We start from the raw sequence: 14,621 nt of genomic DNA, 5'->3' as shown, positions 1-14,621 counted from the left end.
CACCTATTCCTCCAGCAGCCCGATATTTCTGTAGACTTGTTCAAGTGTGTTTTATTTAGTATAACGTTGTATGTACCTAAATCAACTATACAATAGCTTGGGTGACTCATTGTAAACCCGCCCAAATTACAATGATTCCTCAATTTTACATCTTGCAGCAAGAACTAGTTCCAAGCGTGCAGCTGGTTTTGGAACATGTGACATTACAATGTCCTTGGTGCTGAAGGTCATTCCCTTCACAAGTCCCGCCGAACACGACTTTGATGACGTAACAGGTTGTGTGTAGTTGCATTTCGGAATGAACACGGATTTGATGACGTTACAGAATATGTGTACTTTCACTCCGGGATCAGCACGACCTTTGATGACATTACAGATTGTGTGTAGGTTCACTTCGGAATCAGCACGACCTTTGATGACGTTACAGATTGTGTGTAGGTTCACTACGGGATTAGCACGACCATTGATGACGTTACAGATCGTGTGTAGGTTCACTTCGGAATCAGCACGACCTTTGATGACGTTACAGATTATGTGTAGTTTCACTCCGGGATGAGCACGACCTTGATGGACTCGCTGCTGCTGTTCACAAAGTCGATGCCCTTCACCACGTCCGCTAGGGGGAGCTGGTGCGTGATGATGTCCTGGGAAAACGGCACCGGAAGTAGTAAAAATGGAGGTCACAAAAATGTTTAGAAAAGTGTTCAGTCAGACTGCATATTGACTTTCTGGGTGAATAACAATCTAATGTATGCAATACCCACTGATATTTACTCATGGATATCCATTGTGTTCATAATGATGAAGGTTTGACACAGAAGGTAATGAGATAGGGCAAATAGAAGTTACTCAAGCAACTGGGTCAGATTTGGAAAGGCCAGTACTAGCATCTACTCCCTTCCTTCTGGGTACTCACGTCTATCGGATGTTTAACAGCCCTACTGACAACTTACACCACAGCAGAGTTTCTGGGTACTCACGTCTATCGGATGTTTAACAGCCCTACTGACAACTTACACCACAGCAGAGTTTCTGGGTACTCACGTCTATCGGATGTTTAACAGCCCTACTGACAACTTACACCACAGCAGAGTTTCTGTGTACTCACGTCTATCGGATGTTTAACAGCCCTACTGTTACACCACAGCAGAGTTTCTGGGTACTCACGTCTATCGGATGTTTAACAGCCCTACTGTTACACCACAGCAGAGTTTCTGGGTACTCACGTCTATCGGATGTTTAACAGCCCTACTGACAACTTACACCACAGCAGAGTTTCTGGGTACTCACGTCTATCGGCAGCTCTTTGTTTGCCAGCATGGAGATGGCCTTCGGGTAGGTGTTGTACCCTGCGGAACAAAACAACAAGGTAAGCAGCGGGTAGGTGTTGTAGCCTGCAGAACAAAACAACAAGGTAAGCGGGCGGGTAGGTGTTGTAGCCTGCGGAACAAAACAACAAGGTAAGCGGCGGGTAGGTGTTGTAGCCTGCAGAACAAAACAACAAGGTAAGCGGGCGGGTAGGTGTTGTACCCTGTGGAACAAAACAACAAGGTAAGTGGGCGGGGAGGTGTTGTACCCTGCGGAACAAAACAACAAGGTAAGCGGGCGGGGAGGTGTTGTAGCCTGCGGAACAAAACAACAAGGTAAGCGGGCGGGGAGGTGTTGTAGCCTGCGGAACAAAACAACAAGGTAAGCGGGCGGGGAGGTGTTGTAGCCTGCGGAACAAAACAACAAGGTAAGCGGGTGGGTAGGTGTTGTAGCCTGCGGAACAAAACAACAAGGTAAGCGGGCGGGTAGGTGTTGTAGCCTGCGGAACAAAACAACAAGGTAAGCGGGCGGGGAGGTGTTGTAGCCTGCGGAACAAAACAACAAGGTAAGCGGGCGGGGAGGTGTTGTACCCTGCGGAACAAAACAACAAGGTAAGCGGGCGGGGAGGTGTTGTAGCCTGCGGAACAAAACAACAAGATAAGCGGGCGGGGAGGTGTTGTACCCTGCGGAACAAAACAACAAGGTAAGCGGGCGGGTAGGTGTTGTAGCCTGCGGAACAAAACAACAAGGTAAGCGGGCGGGGAGGTGTTGTAGCCTGCGGAACAAAACAACAAGGTAAGCGGGCGGGGAGGTGTTGTAGCCTGCGGAACAAAACAACAAGGTAAGCGGGCGGGGAGGTGTTGTAGCCTGCGGAACAAAACAACAAGGTAAGCGGGCGGGTAGGTGTTGTACCCTGCGGAATAAAACAACAAGGTAAGCGGGCGGGGAGGTGTTGTAGCCTGCGGAACAAAACAACAAGGTAAGCGGGCGGGTAGGTGTTGTAGCCTGCGGAACAAAACAAGGTAAGCGGGCCGGTAGGTGTTGTAGCCTGCGGAACAAAACAACAAGGTAAGCGGGCGGGTAGGTGTTGTACCCTGCGGAACAAAACAACAAGGTAAGCGGGCGGGTAGGTGTTGTACCCTGCGGAACAAAACAACAAGGTAAGCGGGCGGGTAGGTGTTGTACCCTGCGGAACAAAACAACAAGGTAAGCGGGCGGGGAGGTGTTGTAGCCTGCGGAACAAAACAACAAGGTAAGCGGGCGGGGAGGTGTTGTACCCTGCGGAACAAAACAACAAGGTAAGCGGGCGGGGAGGTGTTGTAGCCTGCGGAACAAAACAACAAGGTAAGCGGGCGGGTAGGTGTTGTACCCTGCGGAACAAAACAACAAGGTAAGCGGGCGGGGAGGTGTTGTAGCCTGCGGAACAAAACAACAAGGTAAGCGGGCGGGGAGGTGTTGTAGCCTGCGGAACAAAACAACAAGGTAAGCGGGCGGGGAGGTGTTGTAGCCTGCGGAACAAAACAACAAGGTAAGCGGGCGGGGAGGTGTTGTACCCTGCGGAACAAAACAACAAGGTAAGCGGGCGGGGAGGTGTTGTAGCCTGCGGAACAAAACAACAAGGTAAGCGGGCGGGGAGGTGTTGTAGCCTGCGGAACAAAACAACAAGGTAAGCGGGCGGGGAGGTGTTGTAGCCTGCGGAACAAAACAACAAGGTAAGCGGGCGGGGAGGTGTTGTACCCTGTGGAACAAAACAACAAGGTAAGCGGGCGGGTAGGTGTTGTAGCCTGCGGAACAAAACAACAAGGTAAGCGGGCGGGTAGGTGTTGTACCCTGCGGAACAAAACAACAAGGTAAGCGGGCGGGGAGGTGTTGTAGCCTGCGGAACAAAACAAGGTAAGCGGGCCGGTAGGTGTTGTAGCCTGCGGAACAAAACAACAAGGTAAGCGGGCGGGTAGGTGTTGTACCCTGCGGAACAAAACAACAAGGTAAGCGGGCGGGTAGGTGTTGTACCCTGCGGAACAAAACAACAAGGTAAGCGGGCGGGGAGGTGTTGTAGCCTGCGGAACAAAACAACAAGGTAAGCGGGCGGGGAGGTGTTGTACCCTGCGGAACAAAACAACAAGGTAAGCGGGCGGGGAGGTGTTGTAGCCTGCGGAACAAAACAACAAGGTAAGCGGGCGGGTAGGTGTTGTACCCTGCGGAACAAAACAACAAGGTAAGCGGGCGGGGAGGTGTTGTAGCCTGCGGAACAAAACAACAAGGTAAGCGGGCGGGGAGGTGTTGTAGCCTGCGGAACAAAACAACAAGGTAAGCGGGCGGGGAGGTGTTGTAGCCTGCGGAACAAAACAACAAGGTAAGCGGGCGGGGAGGTGTTGTACCCTGCGGAACAAAACAACAAGGTAAGCGGGCGGGGAGGTGTTGTAGCCTGCGGAACAAAACAACAAGGTAAGCGGGCGGGGAGGTGTTGTAGCCTGCGGAACAAAACAACAAGGTAAGCGGGCGGGGAGGTGTTGTAGCCTGCGGAACAAAACAACAAGGTAAGCGGGCGGGGAGGTGTTGTACCCTGTGGAACAAAACAACAAGGTAAGCGGGCGGGTAGGTGTTGTAGCCTGCGGAACAAAACAACAAGGTAAGCGGGCGGGTAGGTGTTGTACCCTGCGGAACAAAACAACAAGGTAAGCGGGCGGGGAGGTGTTGTAGCCTGCGGAACAAAACAACAAGATAAGCGGGCGGGGAGGTGTTGTACCCTGCGGAACAAAACAACAAGGTAAGCGGGCGGGGAGGTGTTGTAGCCTGCGGAACAAAACAACAAGGTAAGCGGGCGGGGAGGTGTTGTAGCCTGCGGAACAAAACAACAAGGTAAGCGGGCGGGTAGGTGTTGTAGCCTGCGGAACAAAACAACAAGGTAAGCGGGCGGGGAGGTGTTGTAGCCTGCGGAACAAAACAACAAGGTAAGCGGGCGGGGAGGTGTTGTAGCCTGCGGAACAAAACAACAAGGTAAGCGGGCGGGGAGGTGTTGTAGCCTGCGGAACAAAACAACAAGGTAAGCGGGCGGGTAGGTGTTGTACCCTGCGGAATAAAACAACAAGGTAAGCGGGCGGGGAGGTGTTGTAGCCTGCGGAACAAAACAACAAGGTAAGCGGGCGGGTAGGTGTTGTAGCCTGCGGAACAAAACAAGGTAAGCGGGCCGGTAGGTGTTGTAGCCTGCGGAACAAAACAACAAGGTAAGCGGGCGGGTAGGTGTTGTACCCTGTGGAACAAAACAACAAGGTAAGTGTGCGGGGAGGTGTTGTACCCTGCGGAACAAAACAACAAGGTAAGCGGGCGGGGAGGTGTTGTAGCCTGCGGAACAAAACAACAAGGTAAGCGGGCGGGGAGGTGTTGTAGCCTGCGGAACAAAACAACAAGGTAAGCGGGCGGGGAGGTGTTGTAGCCTGCGGAACAAAACAACAAGGTAAGCGGGCGGGGAGGTGTTGTAGCCTGCGGAACAAAACAACAAGGTAAGCGGGCGGGGAGGTGTTGTAGCCTGCGGAACAAAACAACAAGGTAAGCGGGCGGGGAGGTGTTGTAGCCTGCGGAACAAAACAACAAGGTAAGCGGGCGGGTAGGTGTTGTAGCCTGCGGAACAAAACAAGGTAAGCGGGCCGGTAGGTGTTGTAGCCTGCGGAACAAAACAACAAGGTAAGCGGGCGGGTAGGTGTTGTACCCTGTGGAACAAAACAACAAGGTAAGTGGGCGGGGAGGTGTTGTACCCTGCGGAACAAAACAACAAGGTAAGCGGGCGGGGAGGTGTTGTAGCCTGCGGAACAAAACAACAAGGTAAGCGGGCGGGTAGGTGTTGTAGCCTGCGGAACAAAACAACAAGGTAAGCGGGCGGGTAGGTGTTGTAGCCTGCGGAACAAAACAACAAGGTAAGCGGGCGGGGAGGTGTTGTAGCCTGCGGAACAAAACAACAAGGTAAGCGGGCGGGTAGGTGTTGTAGCCTGCGGAACAAAACAACAAGGTAAGCGGGCGAGTAGGTGTTGTAGCCTGCGGAACAAAACAACAAGGTAAGCGGGCGGGGACGTGTTGTAGCCTGCGGAACAAAACAACAAGGTAAGCGGGCGGGGAGGTGTTGTAGCCTGCTGAACAAAACAACAAGGTAAGCGGGCGGGTAGGTGTTGTAGCCTGCGGAACAAAACAACAAGGTAAGCTGGCGGGTAGGTGTTGTAGCCTGCGGAACAAAACAACAAGGTAAGCGGGCGGGTAGGTGTTGTAGCCTGCGGAACAAAACGACAGCGCTTTGGACGTGATTTCTAGCGATGTTAGAAACATGAATGTACCATCTGCACCCTGAATATGTGGAGTACACACGGCTATGAGTGCAGACGTGTTTTCTGTGGGATATCCGAAGATAAGATTGCTGTACTTACCCAAGTGGCCGCCGTGAATGTTCAGTTCTGAAAAAATAAGATGAATAAAGGATCGGACTTTTACATGGGTTCTATTTAACAAAAACGCAAATAAACGAGAATTCGATTCTAACATTATCCCCTAGAAGACGGAAGACATCGGCACGTCGCACCTTTGGTGTCCCCGATGATGGTCCAGTCCACGGAAGTCTCGTTCTTAAACACGCTGTACTCCACAAACGTGCCGAGCTTGGCGATCATGTGCAGGCTGGGGGGAGGGAAAAGGTTAAAGGTAGTCCCGTAGCCGTTTGGAGGCAGTGGGTTAGTGATCATGTGCAGGCTGGGGGGAGGGAAAAGTTAAAGGTAGTCCCGTAGCCTTTTGGAGGCAGTGGGTTAGTGATCATGTGCAGGCTGGGGGGAGGGAAAGGTTAAAGGTCGTCCCGTAGCCGTTTGGAGGCAGTGCGTTTGCGATCATGTAGAGTGGGGGGGGGGAGCAAGGAAATCACCACAAAAGTGACGAACGTGGAAAAAAAGAAGACTTACCTGAAAGAATATCAAAACCTTCATCATAGATAGTTTAAGTTTGTTCAAACATATAAGATTCATGCATCAATATTGCATTATAGGATAAATGTTGTGTGTAGCTATCTACAAGGTTGGCTACCGGCACAAATTAACTTCCATGGGGGTTCACCTTACTTTATATTACCTCATGATGATGGGAGGACCAAGAAGAAGAAAACCCCACGACTTACACTATCGGACTCAATGAAACGTAAGGACGGCTTCGAGGGAAGACGCGTACATTACGTAATTCCCAACCAGAGCGCTACAGCAGCCGTCTGTCACCTTCTTCAGGGCGATACTGACATGTTCTACTCCGCACTGCAGCTAGGTGTCGCTGCTGCAGTGTGAAGAATGCGGTCCCACACGTGACTGAGCATATACCCTCCCCATCACGGTTACTGGCCTGAGGCTGTTGTAACTTTCTGGTTGTGAATTTGAATTTTTTTTTCCAGTAATTTACCAACCGGACGAAATGAATTTGTCACGGATGAACATGACGTAGTTATCAATCAGATTTTACACCGACCCCTGTTTGACGGAGACAGGGCTGCCCGAGGCCTCGATGTATACGTCACATCCGTATCCGTCCGTCATCTTTTTCACTTCCGCTATGACGTCACACTTTCCCGGGTTCAGGATGACGTCAGCGCCGCACTTCTTGGCGACCTCCAACTGGAGAACCCAGAAAAGGTAGGAGCTTGTTTAGCGACGAAGTTCTGTTAAATGCTAGAACATGTATTAGCTACTCCCAGCGGTAATGTACTTCTGGGCTATCGTATAGTTGGCACCTTCGAAAAAAGAATGCTGGTAGATTTTGCTGCATTTTCTACAAATTCCAAGGCTGTTTCAAGGAGAAAGAAACGATTATCACAGAATACTCTTTCTTCATTGAAAAGCTGTAATTGCACTTTTATTTCAATGGTAGATTCTGCAGATCACACAATTCGATATTCATGAGTTAACGTTACAAATTCAAAAACTTCGTTACTCTGTTCACCAAAAACCCAGCTACCTTCCAGTCGAAGAGATCCAGCGCAATCAGTGTGGCGGGGCTTTTCTGTTTGGCGGCCGCTACCATTCCCAGGCCGAGGGGGCCGCAGCCTGACACCACCACCACATCCCGGAACTGGATCTCCCCCCTCTCCACGGCGTGGATGGCACAGGCCAGCGGCTCGATGAAGGCGGCTTGGTAAGGAGGCACGGATTTCGGCACCTTTGGGGGGGGGGGGGAAACGGCGCCATAGTGCGAAGTATTAACAACGACAGGTCACGGGAAATGCCGCCATAGTGCAAAGTGTTAACAACGACAGGACACGGGAAATGCCGCCATAGCGCGAAGTGTTAACAACGACAGGTCACGGGAAATGTCGCCATAGTGCGAAGTGTTAACAACGACAGGTCACGGGAAATGCCGCCATAGTGCGAAGTGTTAACAACGACAGGTCACGGGAAATGCCGCCATAGTGCGAAGTGTTAACAACGACAGGTCACGGGAAATGCCGTCATAGTGCGAAGTGTTAACAACGACAGGTCACGGGAAATGCCGCCATAGTGCGAAGTGTTAACAACGACAGGACACGGGAAATGCCGCCATAGTGCGAAGTGTTAACAACGACAGGACACAAGAAATGCCGCCATAGTGCGAAGTGTTAACAACGACAGGTCACGGGAAATGCCGCCATAGTGCGAAGTGTTAACAACGACAGGACACGGGAAATGCCGCCATAGTGCGAAGTGTTAACAACGACAGGACACGGGAAATGCCGCCATAGTGCGAAGTGTTAACAACGACAGGACACGGGAAATGCCGCCATAGTGCGAAGTGTTAACAACGACAGGACACGGGAAATGCCGCCATAGTGCGAAGTGTTAACAACGACAGGACACGGGAAATGCCGCCATAGTGCGAAGTGTTAACAACGACAGGACACGGGAAATGCCGCCATAGTGCGAAGTGTTAACAACGACAGGTCACGGGAAATGTCGCCATAGTGCGAAGTGTTAACAACGACAGGACACGAACATATCTGGCTGTCACCTACATATATGCATGTAGGTCTTGCATCTTTTATTGTTAGATACGTTTATTTCATACATGCGGACACAAAAAGCAAACATTGTCTCACACATATTTCACATAGATGATTTACAAAGCGACTCGAGTTCCGCCCACCTTATGAACGATGCTGTCCGATATGTACTTCATGTATCCCGCCATCGCACCTGCAAGGCAAGACGGACCGAGTCAGACCACAGCGAAACACTGCTCTTCCTTACATTTCATTTCGTTTTTATTCATTAATATAATTTGAAATTTCAAAATGCTTATGAGGGTAGACCAAGTTCATTCCAGAGATTCTATGGAAAGTTTCTAATTGCTGTGTTCTAATCCTTATGATTTATCTTCTCATTATGCTGCTGAGGCTTTCCTCTAAAATTCCAGCTGTTTGTTTAGGTTAAGGTTTGTTTCAACATTTTCTCCTCTGCTTGTGATTCTGTCATTATTACACATTTGTAAAATTGCCAAGTTTCCTCTAATTAATTTTGACTCAAATTTGCATATAGTACAGTTTTTCCTTACCTTGTAGTATACATTCTTTATTTGCATAAACTATAATGATAAAGCATCTGACCCTCTTGCCCCAACCATTGCTTCCTCGAAAACAAAGCTGAATCAACACACAGCTAAACTGTGTTCCAATACAAAGGAGGGAATAAAAACGGAACCGCTTTCTTTAGTCCTTATCTCGCATCACGTACCCGGAGTTCGCTGGTGAAAGCCGTAGATGTCGTGTGGCATGCCTGAAAAGAAAACCGATGGAAAATAATTATTCAAGGAATCAATTAGGATATTGATTTCTCCAAGTTAAGAAAGCTCTGATGACAATGGTGTTGCGATGTTGCCATTTAGAATTCTACATAACAGCACATACACATGTGGTACATATATATCATGAATAGCAGCACATGCACATGTGGCACATATATGGCACATGTAAGCACATAAACATGTGGTACATATATCATATATAACAGCACGTACTAACTTGGTGCACATATCATATATAGCAGCACGTGCACATGTGCACATATATGGCACTATGTATATATAACAGCACGTACACATGTGGTATATATATACACATATATAACAGCACGTACACATGTGATATATATATATACACATATATAACAGCACGTACACATGTGATATGTCCCCCTGGTGCAGTACCGGCACCTCCAGCAGGGGGCGATGCTCTCCGCGATGGCCTGGTCCCCCAGCTCCAGGGAGAACTTCTCCGCAGCGCCTGCAGGGCAAGGTCAAGGTCAGAGTCATAGTGTGGAGTTGAAATCCGTTGTAATTGTGGGCTATTGTATCTGGTCCTCGCGCTAATGTACTATTGGGCTACCTTACCTGGTCCCAGCTTTAATGTTCTTATGAGCTACCGTACCTGGGTCAAGCGGTTATGTATTTGTAAGCTGACATACCTAGATCCACCGGTAAATATACTTATGAGCTACCGTACCTGGTCCCAGTGCTAATGTACTTATGGGCTGCCGTACCTGGTCCCAGCTTTAATGTACTTCTGGGCTACCGTACCTGGTTCCAGCTCGAATGTACTTATGGGCTACCGTACTTGGTGCCAGCTCTAATGTACTTCTGGGCTACCGTACCTGGTCCCAGCTCTAATGTACTTCTGGGCTACCGTACCTAGTCCCAGCTCTAATGTACTTATGGGTTACAGTACCTGGTCCCTAACCCCATATGTACTTATGGGCTACCGTACCTGGTCCCAGCGCTTATGTACTTTACCTGGTCCCAGCGCTAATGTAGTTTACCTGGTCCCTAAGCTCTAATGTACTTATGGGCTACCGTACCTGGTCCCAGCGCCACCACCTCGCCGATGAACTCGTGCCCAGGGACGATGGGCGGCTGGCAGTACGGCTCGCGGTCCTTGTCGCCTGGGAACGAGAATAACAGGAACGTCATATCAGACAAGTTTATACCAATCATGGGGGGGGGGGGGGGGGGGTGTTACCCGACTGACGCTGGCAAAACCTGCACAACCCTAGCCTTTATTTGATCGGCAGTTAGCAAACGGCATAACATTTCGGTCTGAGTGATGAAAATGGGTCACGTTTAAGTCGTCATATTTCTGTAGTATCAGGTTGAATTTCAGATTCGAGGGCCATATTATCCTTGAACTAAGTGCATCGCAAGTCACTGCGTCACTGACAACGTGCGTTTCACGTGAGCTGCTTGAAGTGTTCTTTTATCGACATTCTTCAGTGCGAGAGTCCCAACATAGCGCCCCACGCGCACACCCTTTCCTACGGACGAATACAACTTTAAGCTTTTTTTATCAATTTGTTCATCTATCCATTCATTCACTCATCACTCATTCTTTTCTTCCCTCACTCATCCATCCATCCATTCATTCCTTCCTTCCTTCTTATCTGACGGAGCCACAGTGGTGTTGCACTCAAACTGTGCCCTAACAGCGCCGCTTAACATAGATAGAGGTATGTCTTCCTTTCTTCTTTCCTTCTTCAATCTTCTAATTTTTTCTACAAGTCCTTCTAGTAGTAGTAGTAGTAGATAATTTTCTTTTACCACGCAGCCCACAATAGCGGCGCCCCGGCGTAGATTTATTGACTTATTGATTTATCGATTGGTTGATTCATTGATTCATTAACTCCATAATCTCCGTACAGCACACACCCCAGAAGAGCGGCGCGCCGGCGTAGCACTTGGCGTCCCCCGCGCAGATCCCCACCGCCGTCACCCTCACCAGAACCTCCTCCGGCCCCACCGCCGGCACGTCCAGCGCCTCCATGCGGTAGTCACCTGCAGTGCAGCGGGACACACCGGTGTTGGTACAAGTTTTAAAACAATTCTATGACTGCAGTTGGTCAATGAGTTGACAAATCTAATGTAGCTCATGCCTGGCTTTAAGAATATTTGTGTGACAGTCCGGAATTATACTGCACATCTATGGTGCGTACACTATTGTTTGTCAGATTGACTTACACCTCAGGGGCAGAAAGGTCGATTATATCGCTCAGGATGTGGAAATAATCAAACACCACAAGGCATTATTCCTATAAAAGTAAACATGATATCGGAGCAGCCCTATTCAATGTTAGTCCGGCCATGTCTGCAGCAAAATATACAATGTAACGGACTTCCTTTTGAGAGAAAATGGCGTCGATACTCGGCCCCCTGTACAGAAGAAAGTTCCGTACAAGAATTCCAGTACGGAACGGCTTTATTCCAGGACCGAAGCTTCGTCAGCACTGGACGTTCAGAACTGAATCTTGTTTCGGTACTCATTCAACCAGAGCTGAACTCCTCTCGGTACTCAGGTTCCAGTACGGATTTGCGTTCCGGCTGGTTCGTCTATATTTGTGGTCTTTTTTCTTCCAAACATCGCTTCAAAAGTACATACAGGAGGACAACCATAGACTTCTACGTGTGCGACAAAGTAGCTTGTTGTTTTTACGAACAATAGGTTACATGTAGACAGCTAGCAGGTGATCTATCTGTGCAGCAAAGTAGCTTGTTTTTTTGTGTGTGCAAACAATGCGTAACGTTAGTTACATGAAGACAACTAAGAGATAGATTTCTGTAGTCTCAGCACTCGGTTTGCAGTCCTGACAGGAGAGTTCCCAGTACTGAAGCTGCCCAGCACAGGAATTCCAGTACTAAGAAAGTCTCAGTACTGGAGCTCCTGTGCTGACGACCACTTCCGCACTGGTTGTCCAGTGCTGACAAAGGAACCTGTTACATTTGTATATTTGCTGCATTGTTGATTCACATTAGCCTAGATCGATTTAGCTGTTAGACTTTGGACTCTCCCCAACACCTCAGCCCAGCAGACGTTACCCTGCACAATGTACTCATGTAGACTTGCCCTACTTTTTCGAGTGGCTGTCGACACCCTGCACACGGAGGTCTTCATAACCTCCCTGCCCTACAGTTAAGTGCTCGCTACATGCGGAATAAACCGGGCACTTTCCGAGTCAAGATCATCCAAAGATTAGGCATAACACAACAACCTTTATTCTGAAGCATTGCTATTGAAGGGTCCTAGACCCCCAAACCACGGGTGTTTGTTGCATTACAAGTTGATGTCGCCAACCGAAGTACAAAGTGCACCTTTGTTTACTGGTTAATAATAACCCACCCTGTCATTATAGGCTCGGTTGCCCCGCCCTCAGTCCATATGGGACGCAGATATCACAGTGGAGAGACGAATGGTGATATTTTAGAGCTTCGTTCTGCCCAGACATGCGGGGACAGACGTGACAGAAGTCTCGCAGCTGCCGACGGGAGACCTCCGCAGAAGTTCTGCCGCTACTCATCATCTGATTCTGTTGCCATTTCTGTTGTTCCTGACGCTACTATGACGTTACCTGGCGGTACCTGACGCTTAACATACCTGGAGCGTAGCAGACGACTCCTTTCATCTTAGTGGGGATCCCTGAAACCGAAGACATCCTTAAGTCGCTGAAAGAGACACTTGCCGGAAAGACCACCTCCTTGGAAAGGCCGAGACCTAAGACAGACGGAGGTTCCGGGGTAGCGGGTGGTGTGCAAAAGGTCACCAGGGGTACAAAAATTAAAGGTCGCACTCTGTTAAGACGCCTGCTTTATTTATAATGTCTATATCGTGTACCAGGTCGGTTATACAATTTGACGTTTTCAAGTCAAGAACCTTGCACATAAGCGTGAAACTGGCATGGCGGGCTTTTGTGTCCACTTGCTCATTATCGTCCTCTTCCTCTCACTCGCCATCCCATTCTCTCATTCACTCTCACTCACTCACTCACTCTCACTCACTCACTCACTCTCACTCACTCACTCACTCACTCACTCACTCACTCACTCACTCACTCACTCACTCACTCACTCACTCACACACACACACACACACACACACACACACACACTCACTCACTCAACCATTGACGCAAAGTGCATTAATTCTGTTTTGTTCAATAAGAAATAAAAAAAAATGACATTTTCGCCTTAATTCCATCCACGGATATGGCGTTATGCGTGATCATCACTCCCACGATGCCTCACTCAGTTTTGCCCCCTTCCAGACTCCCCGTTTATTCTGCCTCCCAACAATAACACGCATCGTGCTGGCCCCAACTACAATCTCCTCCGAAAATTTAGATCCATGAAAAGAACAGATTGTAACTGGCCTTCCGCGGTAGTGATATCTATAAGGAGGCCTGCATGCCCTTCTACGTACAGTAATCAACCGTGTTAATTCTACGCAAAGCTTAGCCGACCACTTGAATTCAACGTAGAGCGAAATTTGAGTATTTTGTGAAGGGTAAAATTGGCCGCTTTGATTCTGCGCCAGTAATGCGTTGCAGCTCCCCGGGATTCAGCGTAAATGTAATTGATGAAGTGTTCGTCAGTCGGAGTCAAACTTGTCCAACCTTGCTCCAAGTCACGTCATGTCACGTCCGCAGTCTTTTTCGCCACCCTCCCCTTCTTCACAGTGGAACAATCCACTGAAGTTGTTCCCAAAACCTTGTACATTGACCGTCTTGAGACATCTTGCACAGGTGGCCACATGTGGAGGTTTGCAAGACCCTGTCGGGAGTGGCTTTAATGTTGGTTAACATTGTTTTTGGGCTTAAAGGTTACTGGCCAGTTTAATATGCCCCTTGATTTCAGCAATGTTTCTTTGCTCAAGTTGAGGTCACAAACTTGGGAACGTGCCTCGCATGATCATGGTTTGGAGAAAGGGTTACCTTGAAACCTGAACACTATTAAACGGGGACATAAGGTGGGGTGATGTGTGTGATATTTACTTACCTTCAATGATCTACTCTATCTAATTTATAACCTACGTAAATAACCTGACATAAGAGCACATGCGCAACCCGAAGGTGCACTTTGGACCGATACCAACCATCTTCTCAATCTTCAACATTTGCCAAACTTTATCTAATCTACGCAAATAACTTAGCATGAGAGGGGGGGGGGGGGGGGGTAAAATATCTGTACTGATCGTCCTGCATCTTTGCTCCGTTATTTTCATCTTTGATGGCTTACAACTGTTTTTGTTCAATTTTACCCGCCGCTACTCCTCCTGACTATTTCTTTGGAGTGTCTGACTGTTTAATGTGACCTCACGGCACTGTCTCAGCTTTCTTGCAATTTGTACAGTCTGTTTATCGGCATTTTTCTTTAACATATCATTAACACGTCGCACATAAGCACGTCGAGTACCTACCTACCTACCACGACCACGGAGGCAGCTGGTTGGCGGAGTGACATCTTCAGCTGTGACTTGCTTGGATAGGAATAATCAAGATCAAGAATATCCA

At 48.9% G+C, this 14,621-nt stretch overlaps 1 protein-coding gene across 3 annotated transcripts; it reads right to left on the bottom strand.

Moving 5' to 3' along the window:
• Nucleotides 1-25: 25 nt before the first annotated feature.
• LOC136428439 (erythritol/L-threitol dehydrogenase-like) lies at nucleotides 26-12,875 on the bottom strand. 3 transcript variants are annotated; one of them, XM_066417937.1, is made up of 12 exons: nucleotides 12,710-12,873; nucleotides 10,990-11,115; nucleotides 10,146-10,229; nucleotides 9,470-9,574; nucleotides 9,027-9,068; nucleotides 8,440-8,489; nucleotides 7,279-7,479; nucleotides 6,793-6,938; nucleotides 5,873-5,967; nucleotides 5,721-5,747; nucleotides 1,291-1,349; nucleotides 26-644 (listed from the first exon to the last, which is right to left on the bottom strand). In XM_066417937.1, the coding sequence occupies exons 1-12, from the start codon at nucleotides 12,765-12,767 to the stop codon at nucleotides 543-545; spliced, it is 1,095 nt and encodes a 364-aa protein (XP_066274034.1). In that variant the 5' UTR covers nucleotides 12,768-12,873; the 3' UTR covers nucleotides 26-542. The 3 variants fall into 3 exon arrangements, with proteins under 3 accessions (XP_066274034.1, XP_066274042.1, XP_066274050.1); XM_066417945.1 differs by lacking the exon at nucleotides 7,279-7,479 and having other exon boundaries at nucleotides 12,710-12,874; XM_066417953.1 differs by lacking the exons at nucleotides 26-644; nucleotides 1,291-1,349; nucleotides 5,721-5,747 and having other exon boundaries at nucleotides 5,916-6,110; nucleotides 12,710-12,875.
• Nucleotides 12,876-14,621: the final 1,746 nt, after the last annotated feature.

This window comes from Branchiostoma lanceolatum, chromosome 1 (assembly GCF_035083965.1).
Source record: "Branchiostoma lanceolatum isolate klBraLanc5 chromosome 1, klBraLanc5.hap2, whole genome shotgun sequence".
Lineage (NCBI taxonomy): Eukaryota > Metazoa > Chordata > Leptocardii > Amphioxiformes > Branchiostomatidae > Branchiostoma > Branchiostoma lanceolatum.
Note: the sequence above shows the minus strand (reverse complement) of the source record. Positions and strands in the feature narration are given on the sequence as shown.

Bases quoted from the DNA above. Each gene is read 5' to 3' on its own strand.
- LOC136428439 (XM_066417937.1), bottom strand. From the start codon at position 12,767: ATGTCTTCGGTTTCAGGGATCCCCACTAAGATGAAAGGAGTCGTCTGC. The intron at 7,480-8,439 runs GTGGGCGGAACT...CCCCCCCCAAAG, and splicing joins CGGACAGCATCGTTCATAAG to GTGCCGAAATCCGTGCCTCC. The intron at 6,939-7,278 runs GTAGCTGGGTTT...TGGGTTCTCCAG, and splicing joins TGGATCTCTTCGACTGGAAG to TTGGAGGTCGCCAAGAAGTG.